The sequence below is a fragment of the Atractosteus spatula genome, chromosome 4 (genome assembly GCF_055471065.1).
Source record: "Atractosteus spatula isolate fAtrSpa1 chromosome 4, fAtrSpa1.hap1, whole genome shotgun sequence".
Classification (NCBI taxonomy): Eukaryota; Metazoa; Chordata; class Actinopteri; order Semionotiformes; family Lepisosteidae; genus Atractosteus; species Atractosteus spatula.
The window spans coordinates 16,520,467-16,538,055 of record NC_142709.1 but is presented as its reverse complement, the minus strand read 5'-3'; the positions used below and the strand labels follow the sequence as shown (position 1 = coordinate 16,538,055).

The window sequence follows — 17,589 nt, the reverse complement described above, 5'->3', positions numbered from 1 at the left end:
CCCAGAAAGTAGGGGGTTTTAGGAGATCTCTACAGTTAAGAAAGGCTAGTCCTGATTAGCATATGGACAAGAAAACCTCTAAGGAAACTTACTTCAGCAGTTTGATGTTGCACATGATCAGTTCCTTCCAGTTGACAAAAATCATCCCCACCTCCTTCTCTGTCAGCAGCTCGGACTCCAACAGGGGCTTCTGGAAGACCTGAGGTCACAAGAGAAGAACACTTAACGCAACCGGAGCCCAGTGGGCTTCACTCCGAGAGCTCATTGAAGGATTTTCAATCATCTCATTTGTCTATACACTCATAGGTTTAGCTCCATTATGAACCAAACCTTTGGAATTCGGTGTATAAGAAAATATTCATGTTCTAGAGTATACAACAATGGCTCTTATTGTTGAAAATCTTTAAATCCAGCACATGAGGTTTGGGCACTCTGGTATCTGCTGATAAACTGATAAATAAATCCACAAGCTAGCTCTCAGTGTTGTTCCCTGTTCTCTTTGACAAAGGTGTTTTAAATTTGTCTCTTTGTTTGTTACGTTAGGGAAGTCTTGCCTGAACTGCTAGGGTGTAGGAGGAAATATTTCAGAGGACAAAACACTCAACTAAAAGTCTTTTAAAAGTTTTAGAGTGTAGCCAAACACTGTTCTTCTGTTGGTGGCACACCTCAATAAAACAGAGAAGGTTTATGATCTGTGAATTCCAGCTCGATAAACACACAGGAACAGTGGGTCACAGTGGGGAAGTGTCACTGTAACATGTCCACAGGGCTGTCTGTACCTCTGTAACCAGCTGCAGGTCATTGACGTAGTTCTCCTCCGTCACAATCAGCTCATGGATGTAGCCCTGCCTCTTCCTCTCTGTGGGAGTCAGCATGTCCAGGAGGTGCAGGTCTGCGCACCCTAAGACAGAACAGGCCATCAGCCTCTTCTTCCTTCTTCACAATAAACAGCAGTTTTCAACCACCAACCACAAAAATTCTGTACCTTTCCATCTGGGGTTTGGTCATTGGCAGCTCCACCTACAAATACCCGTTTCACCTTTCACCTCACTGCAAGGATGCCGTAAATCAGCACACGCACAGTCACAAGGGAGAAAAAGCACCCCTTGACTTCTTCACCCGGCACTTCTCTACAACCACGCATTTCAGGACAATGGCACTCCACCTTATGTGCTGGATCTGCTGTATGCTGGATTGTTTTGCTTACTGTATAGCTCATTGCACTGTGCTGTATTCTAATAATGATGTGGCTTCATAATATGGAAGTTATATACTAAGCTGGTCTGTAATATAGGCCTGAATGTAAGCCATCTTAGACAAAGGTCAGCTATGTAAAAATGTTAACAATTTAAGCCCAACATATTATTGCTCTTATTACCAACACTATTAAGCTGAGAACATTTAGGAATTTTACAATGTATGACTTCTATACAGCTTTGACTTTTTGCAAAAATTAATTGCAGTCCCACAATTTTAAGAAATGAGTTTGAGCAATATCTAAAACCAGTAGCTGTATAAAATAAGGTCTGTGACATATCTCTCAGCTTCTAAGGTCCTGTTGTGACCAGTCCTTGTTCTCTTTTCCCTCCTTAAATGAGGAATTCTGATGGATAAATAGGTGTTGATGACATCACATTATTTGATGTTGGATTACTTGGACAGAACACATTATTTGAAACCAATGCACCACAGAGATCAATAGGATAAATTAATGAAGCCAGAAAGAGCTCTGTATAATCTAATGTTCTTCATAGCAGGTGAGATTCTGAACCACCCTCCTCACCATAAGCTGAAGCACACTGCAGCACGTCCATAAATTGGACTGAAGTGGCAGAGCCATGCTTTGTAGAGCAACAGGCTTGTAATGTATTGTTGGCCAGGTTCTCTCTCCATGCACAGCCTAGTAAAACAATGACCTGGTTTGGCTTGCATCTGTAACCTTGACCTTGTGCAATAAAAATGTGCTCGAGATCTCTGCCCTTGTTCACGATTTCATTAAAAAAGTTAACATTTTCAGCCAACGTCTCTTATATTGTCGTGGAAGCATTTTTAATTATCAGGTGGTCTAGAATCAGCTTCTCAAGTATACCTGCAAAAACTAGCCCGAATTGACTAAGTTTCTGATTTGCCTTGGCATAAACAACACTTCTTCTCACAAAGTTAGAAAAAGGCAAAAAGCAGAATTCTGGACTGTTGGTAGGTCTCGCGGTACAGAAGAAAGAAACAATTTCTTAGGAAACGTGCGAGATTTTCAAATGAAAAAAAACAGGAAACAGCATTCTGAAAATCACAGTTCATCATCTTGTGTTAGAAGAGAAGCCAGTGGGAAACAGCCTGCTGTTTCTCAGCTCAGCTGTAGGGCCGTGACTTCCTGCCTCTGCATCCTGGGCTTGTGTGCTCATCGATCAAGTCCTCCAGTTTTCACAGTGCTGCAGAGCTGGCACGGACTGTGGACCAACATGGGTCTCCACATCAAAAAACGCCAAGTCCAAGCAAGCTCCCTCGCTGACTTAACCTGGCACCTGGTCAGCTAGTAACAGGATTTTCCAACCCATGTTGTACATCTCACTAATGACTAAACTCACACTAATGACTAAACCCTAAATCCAACCTACAACAGGGCACAGTCTGTGCTTTGAAAGGGTGTCTTCAGCGAATGAGCCACTTTGACGAAGGGGAAATGGGAGACTGCAGAAAAATTCGGTACCATCTTGGTGTGTCTGACATCTTAACAGTGACAGCTTATCTTAGTTTAAAAACGTCATCATAATGCGAGTTAATAATAAAAATAATAATAAAAATAATAATAATCTTTTTTTTCATGCAATGATCATTTTCACTTGGAGAATTAAATACTCCTGATTTACAATTTATAGTTGCATCTCTAAGGAAATATCATTGCATGTCTGAATCCCCAAGCTTCTGTATTTCACTAATTCCTGGAAATAATATCCTTTTAGTTAAGGTGTTAATAACATTATAAACTTATACAGATAACAGACACCTGATATCCCATTGTAATGTTTGAACTTGAACTAACAGCAAGAAGGTTTATCCATTTGCTTGCTGGCATGAGACGTTCTCTGCAGCAGATCTATTGCTTTGTCAGCAGTCAAGAGCACTGGTGTTAAACTCCATTCCTGGAGACGGTGGTGTCTTCTGGTTTTCTTTCAAACTGAGCAGTCAATTAAACAATTAACCAACTTATCTTTTTAGACGCATACAGGATGCTTATAATGTTCTGAACACTCACTTCACTAAATGTACTGTTGCCTACAATACACCTCAGAGCCTTATTAGAAATATTACAATTTAGCAGCAGTTATTTCAAGCTAAATTGTGTAATTAGATAATTAGAGCGACTATGTAACTGAGAACTCGGATAGAACTAAAACCAGATGTCTGACACCCCAGGTCAAGAGCCACTTTAGGAAGAACTTCTCCAACAGATCGGGGCTTTACACACACTCCTTTCCAATACATTGCTTGTTTTCCTGGCACAGCAGGGCAATGGTGCATTTGCCCCAGCAATTCTGATTTTGGATTAGTCTTACCCCATTCCAAAGCTACATCTTCTGTATGAGCATGAAGTGCATTATAATACTTGATCACTTATTTGTCAACGTCTGTGGTGAGATCATGCCATCTTCTCAAATAAAAAGTTCTTCAGTGAACATCCAAGAGAAGTGATGTGTATGTCACTTCACCAACACATCCCCCTCAACAGGGGAAACCTGCACGTAAAAGTTCCCTTTTATAGGGGAATTAAGCAGCAGTGGATCACACTTGATGTTATGCTACCTTCCCAACTGTTCATATGAGTGCATGCCCATCTTCCCCCTTCGGAACGCATGTAGCAGTGGTAAACTACCCGGACAATCCCGTTTAAGGCCAGTCAGCTCACAACGCATCTTTTTACCTGAGGGCTGCTGGCAAAGATCGAGTCTGCTACTACAATTAGGTTAAGTATTAATTTTAATTTTTATCTCCACTGGACTGTTTTACCCGTAGAATTTGCCACATGAATCTCTACGGTCTCACTGTCGAGGATCAGTCTACAAACGCTGTCTACTCTGAATGTCTTTTATAGGGAATTGGGTGTGCACTGCAGCCCGTTCCTTAATATCCTTGTGAGGATGTAAGGTTTGCTTTTTTTTGGAAAGTCTCGATGGTGCCTTCTGGCTCATCCCCCTTTTTGCATTCCCAAGTTGGTGGCCCTGATACAGTCACATAATTGCAATTTGACACGTCCTGATAAGACAAAAAACATACTTTGACCTGATTTTAATTGTATGTTTTTTCATTAGTCATTTTACATCTTAAATGCATTGTAGACACTAGAAATCTGACAAGGCAAAGCTGATGTACCATTTTCACAACACTACTGTCCTTCAAAAAGCTAAGTCACTTTTCTGTGCTGTAAGGACAGTGGAATGTTACTTTCACAATGTTGCCAATATTGAGATGTTTGACTATCGAGACTATCAAAAGCAAATACAACTCTAGAGCGAATCTGTCGAAGATTGAGAGCTTTTTCTTCACTAGCCGTGAGAACACAGATCAATTAATTGGAAACTTGGTACACCTACTCAACATAAAGAACACTTTAACACAACTGGGGCTGGCTGCAGTACATGTCTCTGCTAAGCTGAAACAGGGACTGCTCTATTCACAGAGCAGTAGAGGCTGGGATTCTTCAGGAAACAAGGTTATCAATAAGCTGGTATCAAGACAGGCCTCACTTACTCAAAACATTTAACACAACACAGGTGAAGGCACTACATCTCAAAGGAAATAAAAACACACACATGTACGTCTACTATTACCATGGAGCATTTAATAGTTATTTATACATGTAATTTTCTATAAAGACTGCATTACAGTTTGTTAAAGCTATGGATGTTTGTATATATATATATGTTTTTTTACATTCATTTTGATGAAATACTTCAGTAACCAAGTGCAACGGAAAAGGATTTCTGTGACTGCTCTTTTGCATCGTAACGGAGAAGAAAGATAAAGCATTAGTTTCCTGTGTTCTAAGGTCTGAAATGAACCAAAGCTTGCCAAAGTACAAAACATCCAAGAGGCATTACTGCCCTCCTAAGAAAATGACAGTGTGTCCTGCAGGCAGCAGTATAGCCCACCCATTCTTTACGAAGCAGCAAAGTCCAATACTGTCACATTGTGGAAATCAATGAAAGACACAGGTGCCAAAAGTCCAACTTAAAACCATTAGAACTACAACACTGTTATGAGAATGCTGAATAAGAGCAACAAAAATGATATGGTACCAATATAGTATCATTTTAAATAAATGTCATGCTTTCATGTAGAATAGAATATTTAGTTAAAGGCAATAAAGAAACTAACATGTGGCTGTTCAGTACAGGACTGACTTGGAAGCAGGCTCCACTGAATGTCTTAGTATAAATACCACAGTTTACATCGCTTTTTTACATTTGTAAACATTGAAATTGTCTGGAGGGTAGAAGTCTTTTTTCCAGTACATTCGGTCTTGTCAAGAAACTGAATCATGTTGTTCATCAAAATGAAAAAGTCCAGGTTACAAAATTCAGTCCCAGCACAAACACACACACAGACACACACCTGACACGCACGCGCGCGCGCGCGCACACACACACTGGTGGCTGTGGTAAATTGTGAGTTTTCCTTAGGATGGTGCCGCAAAGCTAGACAAACTGTCAGCTTATATTTTTCCATGTCTTAAAAAAACTACCATTATGATTTTAAACAACTAACGACAAAATTAAAAGTCTAAGCTTTGTAAATAATTAAAAAAACACTAACCAATGTATTTTTTTTCATGTATAAAAAAATAAAAAGTTGGTCACCATTAGTGACTAGCAGTACTTGGAGAATTCAGAAATGGACCCCCACAGCGAGTCCAAAAGAGAAGCTTTTCAAAATGAAACTGTTGGGAGGAACATAAGCGGACAAGTGAGAAAGATGTAAACCAATAAAAATCACAATCGAAATAAAAACCCCTCCAGGCTGTGACAACTCACATTGGCCAGTAAAAAGCTGTTGAACCCACCCCCAGTTTAATCATAGTGTAAGGGTGACCATTCACCCTGACTGACGGTGATTTTTATTTGATCGTTTTACCCTCTCTTTCTGTGGTAGAACATATTTGGTTTCAATCCCCACTCTTTCCCCTCAATCCAATATTAACAAAAACACGTTTGGTATAAAAATTAAACAACTACAGCAACGGCGGGGACAAGTGTGCTGGTAAGCCAAGAAGTTCAGATTTTAGACGGACGTAACTGTGTCTCAAATATGTCGACCTTCTGAAATAAATCAGTTGAACATACTATGTTCAACGAGGAAATGGACCAGGATGGCTTTTCACAGCATTGTGACCTTCTTAGCCACTAGCTTAAGCACACATTGCTCTGACAAAGCAGAGAGTGCAAAAATATACTGTATATTATTGGCCCCCCTCTGCCCATTTATTCAACATTAGGTAGTATCTCCAAAATAATGAGCACCTGGTGTAAGTTTGGACGTGGGTAGGTGGTTTGTGAGAAACCTGAAATGGATCAAAAAGCTAGAAGCAACTGGAGTCCTTTCGGTCTCCTTCTAACCGCCTGAAACTCTTCTGAACTTCTTTTCTCACCTCGTGACAGATTGGTTGCAACACAAACACAATTTATAGGTGGAACATCTCAGGCGCACTACGAACATCGTAAACCACATGCAGCATTCCTTGATAGTGGGTCTTTCTGTGGGGCTAGGGGTGAGGGGAGGAGAGTGTTAGTTGGTCAGGGCAAAAGGAAGATCCAATGGAAGCCATTTGACATTTGTGGTTGTTGAAAACAACATCAACGACAAAAATGCTGGATGCTGGTTTTAATATTAGTTCACAGAAAGCCACAAAAGGACCCACTATCCTGGCTCTCGTATATGGATTATCCTTTTCTTTTTTTAAAATTTTGAAAATCAATTTTTTTTTCAAATAGTCCGAGCTTGTCGATCTGCGTGCATCTAATGTTAAAAATGAGGTAATAACTGCTGTGCAGTGTGTTCTTCTAGTCAGAAGGCAGTTGGTGATCATGCAGGAGTCACATGATCAGGGGGGCTGCATCTCCCATCATCCCTCAGGTCAGTGAATAGGGGATAGTGGGTCTCTTTGAGGACTTTCAAGCCTGAGTGGGGAATGGGCAACATATGATTCCTAGAAAAAGGAGGAAAACACAACACATAAGCAAAAAACGGAAAAAAAAAACTAAACCAAAAAAACAATGTGCAAAAAATACAAGCTAGGAGAAACAAAATGACTCAGGCATGTCCAAAAACAGCGTGGTGCAAAGAGATGACAAAAAACGTGACTACATGCCACAACAAGGGAGTGGGGATGGGCGTGTGGCCAGGCAGGGGGGTGTGGGCAACAAATCGGAGACTTTACGCTGCACTCTGAAAGGTCTTCAAAGAGACTTCTTAAACGCAGCACAATCGGAGGCTGGGGTTTCTACAGGTCACTGGAGGATTTAGAGCAATGCTGCATGTTTTTCTCTTACTCGGATTTTTAAACACCAATGCAGTCTTGGTACAAAAACAAAGACGAGCAGGCGGGAGACGGCCACTCACATTGCTGGCTGGGGTCCGTGTCAGTCGTCAGCTTGACGTAGTTGGAGGGGAACAGGCCCACAGAGCCGTTGAGCTCCCCCTTCCACCAGTCTGGGTCCTCCTTGCTCAGGACATTTATAATCTGCCCTTTCCCGAAGGCCAGCTCATCATCGTTCTGCGCAACATAGTCGTACATGCCTATCACCTGACACACTGGAAGACAAAACCACACGTTCACCGGTGAGGCCTGCGCTCAGAGGTCAAAACGGGGAAAATGAGCTGAATCCCACAGGACATAACCCTCATAACCCCAAATAACCCCAGGTCGTTTTGTTTTTCGGCCTGGCTGTATCGAAAGCTAAAGCTCACTGCAGTCCTGTAAACCGGCTTCCCTGAGACATGGCAAAACCTCCATGGAGGCCACTAAACAAACATGACGATTGTTCTGGATCGGCTAGATTTTCATCTGCTCCACCACAAACCGGGAGACTGAAACCACACAACATGAAAAGACATTTGTGCCCTTGGGAGGAGAAGCCATACCTGATGAACAGTGAAACCATTCATGGCTTTGGTCCTTCCCCTCAAATTAGAGCATTTGTCCGGTAGGGAGCCTGTGTGTTTTTTTTGCATAAAATTTCATAGCAGTTGTTTTGCTTTTAATTGTTAATCACATATTACTGCCTTTAGAAAGATATTTTGTTTGCAACACAGAAAGACATTTTCTAGGGATCTGTTAGCAGTCACAGGCTATAATTCCATGTTCCCATTTGGTAGAGACATTTGGTTGAGCTCCTACACTATACAACATTCATATCCTAAGAAACATCACTTAATTTGTAGAGTCACACTTCACAAACCTTCACTTACAGACCCACAGGCTTTACGGATTCTGACAAACTTTACCAACCTTTCACAATCCCCCTGAACGCAGTCTTGTTACCCTAGCAGGCAGGCGCACTCACAGCCAGTCACTAGTGACTCATTTGCTGCCTGTATTTGCAAACCTGCACTGTTACTAAAACAGCCAAAGCCTCTGTCTTGGCACAGTTTGTGAAAACATGTGCCCACTAGCCCTTCTGCTCTGTCTCGGACACGCACCTGCACTGGGTCCAGAGGGTTTGGGGGGCTCCGTGGGGGTACTTTTACTCGTTCCTGGGCTCAGCAATTTCACGTAATTTGCTGGGAACCAGCCAATTTGCCGTTTCTTCCCTCTTGCCTGTAAAACACAGCGAGACTGTTGTTTAAAACATGAGGCGCTTCCCAACGCGACATGCAGGGGACAGGAGCTTCAGTCGAAAGCTAACTCGGAAGTACAAAAATCCGACTTTTATTGCTGCTCTCAATTCCAAATGCAACCACCACAGACTCGGAATGAATGAGGTTGTCAGAAAAAAAAGGCACAAGATTTATTCAGCTATGAGACTGGATGCACAAACAGAAAAACAGGGACCCTGGGCCCACGACCGCACACACACCAGAAGGCACCAACATTAGCAGCGCCAACCACAAGATGGCGATCATCACAGGCACAATTACCGCTCACAAGAAGCCAGTGCAGTTCTCTTTCTTGCGTACTTTTGATGTACTTGGGAACATGCTCCCCTGGTGTCTTTTTCCTCAAATCTCACTGCTCCAGAGTGGAGAGTTTTCAGGAGTCAACGTAGACATCAGTATCCGACTTTCCCTGGCAGAAAACCTATGCTCTGACAGGCAGCTTACAGACCTGACACTCAGCTCAGCACTTTTCCTGAATGCACATCAGAACGCAAGTATTTCTGTTAGTGTGAAACGAGGAATTCTATCTCATTTCAGTTTTAAATGTTAAATCTTTGATTTATTTCAGCTTGTGCGGCTGAAGGCACATCACAGCAAAAAAAACAGGCCTCTTGGCGTTAGATGTTTCTGAGATATATTTTTTAAATAAAAAATTTGAAAATAAAATTGTGCTTCCTGGAGGAATGAGGCAGAGTGACACCAGCCCTGACAGCGATCCAACGCCTGATATCTGGGGTTTGTCTCGTTCTTATCAAAGACGCGCACCAGCATGGAAGGTCTGCTGTAGAGCGAGATATGCCAATGGCAGTGAGCGACTCTTGTGACTCACCTGCAGCTCCCCTTCCCACCAGCCCCCTGGGTTCTTCTTCCTGACGAGGATGAGCTGCCCAGGAGCCAGGGTCAGCTGCTCAGCTCCTGTTGCGGTGTACGGAGCGATGACCTGGGCAATCTCTGTCGGAGCACAGCAGAGAAAGACCGGCTGAGGTTTGCACGGGAGCATGCAGACACGTCCAGGGAGGTGCCAAAACGGTTTAAAACTCAAACTGGCAGGTTTCCACACAAGACTTCGCCAGAAGACTTCATGAACACACTGTATAGTGCAAACAGGCCTAATGCCATTTTAAAATGGGCTTTAACACTGCCTACAGTGAACATATTCAAAATCTTTAGAGAAAATAAAAGTATAAAAATTCTTAAGAGGAAAAAAAAGTCACTGAGTAACTTATTTTTAAGTTCTTGAAAAAATGATTGGTTTATCTGACTTATATGCTTTGGACTTGCGAAATGATACAAGGGCTTTTTGTGAAGTTGTGGGAAGAAGACAAGAGCAAAACTCCATCCATTTCATAAATATCATCTGAGATTATTTTGAAAAGTAATCTTTGTCAGACACACCCCGACAGCCAGGGATACTAGACTTTTGAAACTTAAGAAACTGAATGCTCTTTAAATATTGACAATAAATAAAGCAGGCTTACAACTGCTCATAAAGACACCACAGATAAAGCAGAAAATTGCTCGGACACAAACCTCTTTCATGTATTTATTAGCTAACACACCAAATCTGAATTGTATATATTGGTCCACAGTGAAATCAGTAATAAAATCAAAAGTCAGTTACACAAAGGACAGTATACAATAAATTAGAAATACACGTGAAAGACCTACAATACGAAGCGTTACAGAAATGACCTGGTCAACCCTAATTCATGATGTAGTTCAAGCTGTTTCCTCACTAAAAAATTGTATCCGTGTATGTGCAAATCTGAAAAAAAAAACGGTTTCCCAGTAACACACAATTCCAACAGTAGAGCACAACTATAATAATAAATTGACAAAAAGAACCAGGACAAAAGAAATCAGGTCCCACACACCGTAACTTGCTACGATGTTACAGGGACCAGCACACACTTGTCAGATGTGTATAATGTTATATGTGCACATTTGTGATGAGGAGCCCAACTCAAGAGCTGTAGGTCCTTTACTGTTTGGTGAAACACTGCTTTGACAAAGAACACCTCTTGTGAATGTCCGTGTACTCTTACATATTACTGCATGCTCCAGACCAGACCAAACTGCTTAGGAAGCATGAGTTTCGTGGCACAAACAGCGCCGTATTAATCACAGACCAGCCTGAAAAAAAGGCTCTAATGAGAAACTTACCTGGCTTCTTTCCCAGACTCCCCGTCTTCCCAGATGACCCGATTCCCTGTGCATTTCAAAAGAAAGGGACTTAATTGTAAATTCAGGAATCCTATTACACCAGAAAACAGTGTTAATAGATCTTTCTAACACAGATTAGGAACTCGATTTCAAATCTTTCAAGTTAAGGAACTCGCCAAAACACTTTTGGCGTCTAGGGCTGTATATTCCAACAGGAACACATAAGTAGAATTTTCTTCACTCTGCTTCTCACAGCATAAGCATCTGTGAATCAGGACTTGAGAACTTTGGAAGGAGTGATTTTACATGCTGACAAAGACAGAGAAGATTTTCTGTCTCATTTTCTTTGTACCATAAAATATATTCACACTGCCAGCCTTTCAGGTCTTTCACACAACACACATCCCAGAATCTTGTGAAGAAAACTGCAGTTTATTCACAGTTGGCACTGCAAATTAAATGCCTGAGGAGGCCTTTATTTAGCACCATTTCCTTTACTTCCACTAAGAAAAATATTTTATAATATAGAATTCAGACTTGCTTCATTCTGAAGTCTTCTTATCCTTTGGAAATCTTTAAAATAATGGCTTAGTTATTAAAGTAATTCTTAGCAAGTGGTGCCTTTGTATGATTTTTCTTTAGTCTCCTAAACTCTTATTCCTAGGGGCTTGTTAATAACAGTGTTATGTGATATTTCCTATAACAGCTCGTGGTAGGCAAAATGTTTGTTTTAACCATAACCGTTATTGCAAACTCGGAAGGGCTTCTCAAGCTTGGATACTTTGCTCTTTTCAACAGTAGGGAGTGAGAAGAGCAAACGACAGATGTCACATTCCAGGGCCCTGTGGCTCATAGTTGAAAGGGAGAACGGGACACAGGGATTTGGAGCGCGACAGGGGAGTCTGAGCACACAAACAGCACTGACCTCGGAGTCCTTGGGCTTGACATAGTTTGAGGGGAACACTCCCGTCTTGTCTCCCACCACACCAGTCCACCAGTCGCCCTCCTTCTTGGTGACAAGAATCATATCTCCCTGCTGAAAGGTGAGGTCACCCTGCTCGTTGCTCTCGTAAGTGTACATCGCTATATACTCTTTAAGAAAACAAAGAAGGAGACAATCAACACGCAGCCTCCTTTTAGCTGTAGATTTCATGTTAAGATCCTTCATGGCAGCGGTTTCAACATGCTTACAGCTGGACGATACTTTTCAAGTTAATGGTAGAAGCAAACTACATCCTTATTATACAAAATGCTATTAGAAAAGCAAACCACTGAGTGAGAGATGCCTGTATAAACAACTAGATGCAGGGCTCACAGATGCCCTGAGGGGACATGTGGACTCTGAGGACAAGTTCATGGACATCCGGGTGAAAACCCTGTTTTACATGACTGGAAACAAAGATTGTCTTCTTTACCCAGACAGTCTCCAGCTTCCTCTTTAGTCCCCAAAGCAGACCAGAAAAAGTGTCATCTAAGGTGTTCCTTCTTAACACGATCAACGTGCTCAGTGATTTCTGTGGGACCCGAAATTGATTTGATAGCTCTTCTGTGAGAAACCCGGAGTGCCTGTGGCTATCAGATCAGTGCTTGACTGGAAAGACTGTACAGAATATGTCTTTCCAAAAGATACTGATAATTTGTGCGCTCTCAGGCAATACTCTGGAAATCATTCGCAAGTTCCAAAACCTAAACCTATACAGGCTGATAACAGGCAGCACTCTCCCTTGAAGACCTCTTTATTTTCAAATTACAGAAGGAAATTTACTAGCTATAAATGGTGTCCCTGCTGCATTTAACCGGTTGTAATTGCTCTTTACAATGACCTGGAAATCATCGTTGCTATTGAAGTAGATAACGAAATAGGAATTTTTACAAATAAATATATCTGTAGGTTTTCATTTTTTTTTACCGAGAGTCACTGAGCTTAAGCATGAAAGCAACCTTCCCTCTGACCAGAACATTTGTGGTTCTGACTGCAATGAAGACATTTTTCCTCTCAGAAAGGGAAGATGTAAGATGTTTACATTGGTTTTAAGAAGTGTGATGCATTTGTCTGAGCAATTAAAAAAGGTCCTTCTTCTAAAAGGCAACTTGAGTTCTGTGAAGAAACTTCAAATTGAATAAACACAAGTACTGAAATTGAGGAATTTATGGCCATGCCCTGCATCAACTTCAGCAACCAAGAATAGTCCCTTATTCTTCCAGTTAAAGCGAGCAGTTCAGGAACTGAACAGCCATGACCGAGGCCAACACGGGATATTAAATGGTTGTGTTGAAAGGGTAGATGGGTCACAGCATCCTTTATCAGCTTTCTTCCTGGCAGGAAACTGAACTAACCAGCTGCTACTGCACTAGATAAAGCTTGCGACTCTGCAAAGCACAAATCAGTGTCCTACCTTCTGCGGGGTCCGTGGGTTTACTGGGCGAAGGAGTGGGTCTTTTCACACTTGGGGGGCTTTCAGAGGATCCAGACTCGATGCTTTGGAGGAAAGCAAAAAGCCACATGAAACGCAGCTGTGATGTTTTCCTGTTCCACCATTTCCTACTTTGGGTTTCAGCAGGGCTTGCTCCTATTTGAGTTCCAGCTTTTAAAAACGGAAATCAACTTAAAAACAAAATACATCAGAACTCTGTTTTTCAGTTTCAACTGGTAAATGCTGATGACGATGAGATTGGACTCTAAGCAACGAAACGGTGGAGCTTCCCAAAACAGCTACTCAGCTTACATGTAGTGCAGCTTTAAAAGCTGCTGTTCACACCCTTCTGGCTTCCTTACATCAGTGTAAGTAGTAAAAGTTGTTAGAACTGCGTGGCATCTAGATTAGGGCGAATCTGACATGATGTGTGGATTTCAATACTAACTGCAGAAGGGAGAAATAGTAAAAAAAAACACCAGGAAAGTGACTACAGTCAGTTTTAGGCAGCAGCGGGGAAAGGAGGTCAGGGCTCTGCTGCTCTCCCTCTGAGGGAGGTGTGCATTTCTCCATGGCACTCATATGAGAGATTTCTCCAGTAAATGGCCCTGCTATATAAATGGGCCTCTAGGTCACTATTATAAATATGAATTTGTTTTCAATTGCTCTAACTGGTTAAATAAAGGATGGAAGAAGGTTGAATTCTTCTGCTGTAGTTCTAAATTTACTTGCAGTAAAACAACAGGCCTTTAAAACCTTCACCACATTTCTATTCATAAACACTTTATAAAAACCTGCACAGGGATGTAAGTGTGAAGGAAATAATTGAACTTTATTTGTCTAATAATCCTATTAAGCAGATCTATTGTACAGTATATGGAGAGATGCATGGCTAATAACATGAGGAAATAATGACTTTTTTTTTACCCACGACACAGAACGGGCTGATGGAGGACAACACTCTTTGGTGGCGTGATGGCCAATCAATGCACCTCTTTCATGTCTGGTTTTTAACAGGGCAACAGTGACAATTCCAGCATTAAATGCTGATAATTGTATAAATCAAACACAGAGTTAAGAGCTCACAGAAATCCCCACCCTCTTGCTCTCTAACGAGCTTTAATTTCCTGCACACCAGCCATCCCTGGCCTGGAAAAGAACTGAACACAGCACCACACAGCCACAGACGACTGTCCTGAGGATCACTGTGGCAGCATGTTCTCGAAGGAGTTCAACTGCGGAGTAGTGTCGGCGTACGAGCTGTCCTCAGACAGGATTCCCTCTGAGAGGAAGAAAGGGTTTTCGGCGAGCCAAGCTCTGTTGAGAGCACTGTGACGCACGCATCCAAAACAGGACACACAGGCAGCAGCTGGGAGTTCCTCACCTCATGGATTTCCTCATGGGCCCGGAGATGAGCTTGACGTAAGACTTGGGAAACCATCCCTTCTGCCCCTGCACCTCCCCGAACCACCACATGTCCTGCTGCTCCAGCACAGTGATGATGTCGTTCTTGTTGAAGTTCAGGTGGTTGTCCTTCTTGGCTCGCCATGGATACAGAGCCTGGGCCTGAAGACCCTCCACCTTCTCCCCCTGTGAAACAGCAGGACGTCGGGTTTAGCACAGCTTGCTTTCACAACAGCACCCCCTCCTGGACACGCGGGCGCATGCCACCCTGCTCTCCATAATAAAAAGAATGTTTCATTCATTTTAACAAACATGCCACTTCCAGGAATGAGTGCTCTAATGCCACAGCTCACGGCTCATAACCTTAATCACTATACTGCAACTAAGCTACTTAAAATGGTTAATTTTGTGAACAGGCAGCATTTAATCTCAGTGCAAATATCTTCCTTCTCCTTTATGATGGATTACTGTCTCCAAGGCCAAGCTACAGAAGAAAGCTTCCTGCATGCCACCAGCTTCCCTGTCCCACAAGTGTGCCCTTACCTGCCCCAGCACGGGGGAGGGGGAGGAGCCTGTGATGGTGGCGGGGGTGAAGGCTGACCTCTGGCGCAGCTGACCAGCGCTGGGCACCGTCAGCGAGGGCTGAGTAGGCCAGGCGTCCCAGCCATCTCCCTCCGTCTTCTCTGAATTGTTGGACGGCCACCTGTCGGCAACACAACGGGAAATACGGGAGCTTACACAACAGCGGACCAGAATATCCCTCAGTTTCTCTTTCTAGCTTTAAGGATCTCACTGAGTCAGCGCTGACCAACTGGCCCCAATGACCACTGCTTCGTAGGCTTTAATCACAGATGGCTTTAAATCTATAAGGCTGTGATCTTCCAGGATCTTACAGAAGAAGAGCTGCTTGCGTGCAGGTGTTAAAAGTAGGCAGGAGGTATCTTTGATGAGAGTTGTCATGTTTTATCTACTGCGCATCCATTTCAGCCTGATCCAGACCAGCCCAGTCTGATCCATTTCCTGCTCATGGAGGTGCAGTAAATCTACAGCGAACAGTAGGTACTCTTTCAAGCAGGACAGAGAAAAGCAGACTTCAACAGCAACACAAGCTCACCCTCGATGGACAGACAAAAATTCAAGAGCATTCCCTTAACCGGGGCCTCGTAACACATCGGGTTGTACAACTTTCCATCAGGACAGTTGAGAAGAAGAGCTGAGACAGCTATTTAAATCACCGCCTTTGTTTTTTGCTGTCTGTTAAGCAAGCTGATGGAATTGCTGTTCTCACCAAATACACCCTAGATGGTACTTTAGACATTTTTAAATGTCTTTAAAAAAGAAATTTGCAAGAAAAAATTCCTGGGCTTAATTGTTGTAGGTTAATTACCCACTTATTGCAATCCGTGTTAAAGGTAAGGTCTTGCCATTCGGTTTGGAAAACAATAACACTACAATTGGACATCTTGAGCTAACAAGGGACCACCCAAAAGTACGGCTCTCTGAAAGAAAACCTTTATCCGAGTTACATCCACCTATTTCCTAACTGCTTTATCCAATCCAATGCTGCGAGGGAGCCAGAGCCGATTCTAGGAGACAACAGGCGCAAGGCAAGATACACCCTGGATGGGACGCCAGTCCACTGCAAGGCACACACAGAGACACACACTCTCTCACCAGGGCCAATTTTTCCAGAAGCCAATTAACCTACCAGCATGACTTTAGAGCGTGGGAGTCCGAATTGGAGCTCCTGGCGGAAACCCACACAAACACAAGGAGAACGTAAAACCTCAACGCAGACAGCACCCCAGGAATCGAACCCAGGGCCTGCGAGGCAGCAATGCTGACCACTGCGCCACAGATCAAGCCGTAAATCTATGAAAGCAAATTCACTGGACAGAACGGAATGAAAATCTTGGGTTCCACAACGGAACCAGTCTATTTCAACACAGAAAAGGTCTTGCTTGTTCCTGAAAACCCCCCCTTCTCGGATGGCGATCTGGTCAATGGGGCGTGGGAAATAAGAGTCGAGGCCCGTTCACTAGGTGTTTGCTGGTGGGGGCAGGGCAGGCGTCGGGACCTACGTGGAGCTGAAGTCGGCCCAGTTGCTGCCGGCGGCTGTCGTCGTGGGCGGGGCGGAGGGGGTCTCGGCGGGAGGGGGTTGGGACCCCGCGCTCACGGCACTGGTGGGCGTGATGCGGGCCGCCACTTTGGGCGCGGATCCTGCTCCAGGTTTGAGACTGGCCGGGACATCCGACTCGGGGATCTTCTCTGCATAGTTAGCGGGGAACCAGCCCGTCTTCCCCTTCAGCTCCCCTCCCAGCCAGCCAGGCTCCCCCGTCTGACTCTCGTCAACCTGGGAAACGAAGCGGGGGAAGATCTCAGCTCGAGCTCGAACCCCACAGCCGGCGCTTCCTTCGGGAATACGCACACGCTTCCGGGTTTACTCAGAAACAGCAACAAAAATACTGCATGTGCATGCGATAAATTAAATCAACATATATGTAACATACACATTCACAAGTCACGCTGATTTTGAACTGATTCAAAGGCGTCTTATGCATCTGCTTTCAGAAAGTAAAATTATTTGATGGAAATCCACTGATAATTTACATTTAAACTTTTAAAACTATAGCACAAGGCTTTAAAAAGTGTTATTATTATTTTTTATTAACATTTTATTAATGTTAATTCATTTCAGTGTCATCAAGGCTCAGCTCTTTTGTGGAACTATTCATAT

General features: G+C 43.1%; 1 protein-coding gene across 3 annotated transcripts in view; it reads right to left on the bottom strand.

Annotated features, from left to right (window-relative positions):
- The window catches only part of itsn1 (intersectin 1 (SH3 domain protein)), a 93,541-nt gene that overhangs the window by 12,758 nt on the left and 63,194 nt on the right, over positions 1-17,589 (bottom strand). For all 3 annotated transcript variants that reach the window (XM_088914880.1, XM_088914882.1, XM_088914883.1), the window contains 11 exons: positions 16,934-17,205; positions 15,396-15,555; positions 14,833-15,038; positions 13,431-13,513; positions 11,960-12,126; positions 11,035-11,080; positions 9,701-9,822; positions 8,695-8,812; positions 7,615-7,806; positions 780-901; positions 93-199 (listed from right to left, as the gene is read on the bottom strand). In XM_088914880.1, coding sequence (XP_088771006.1) covers positions 93-199; positions 780-901; positions 7,615-7,806; positions 8,695-8,812; positions 9,701-9,822; positions 11,035-11,080; positions 11,960-12,126; positions 13,431-13,513; positions 14,833-15,038; positions 15,396-15,555; positions 16,934-17,205 — 1,595 coding nt within the window. The remainder of the gene's footprint in view (positions 1-92; positions 200-779; positions 902-7,614; positions 7,807-8,694; positions 8,813-9,700; positions 9,823-11,034; positions 11,081-11,959; positions 12,127-13,430; positions 13,514-14,832; positions 15,039-15,395; positions 15,556-16,933; positions 17,206-17,589) is intronic.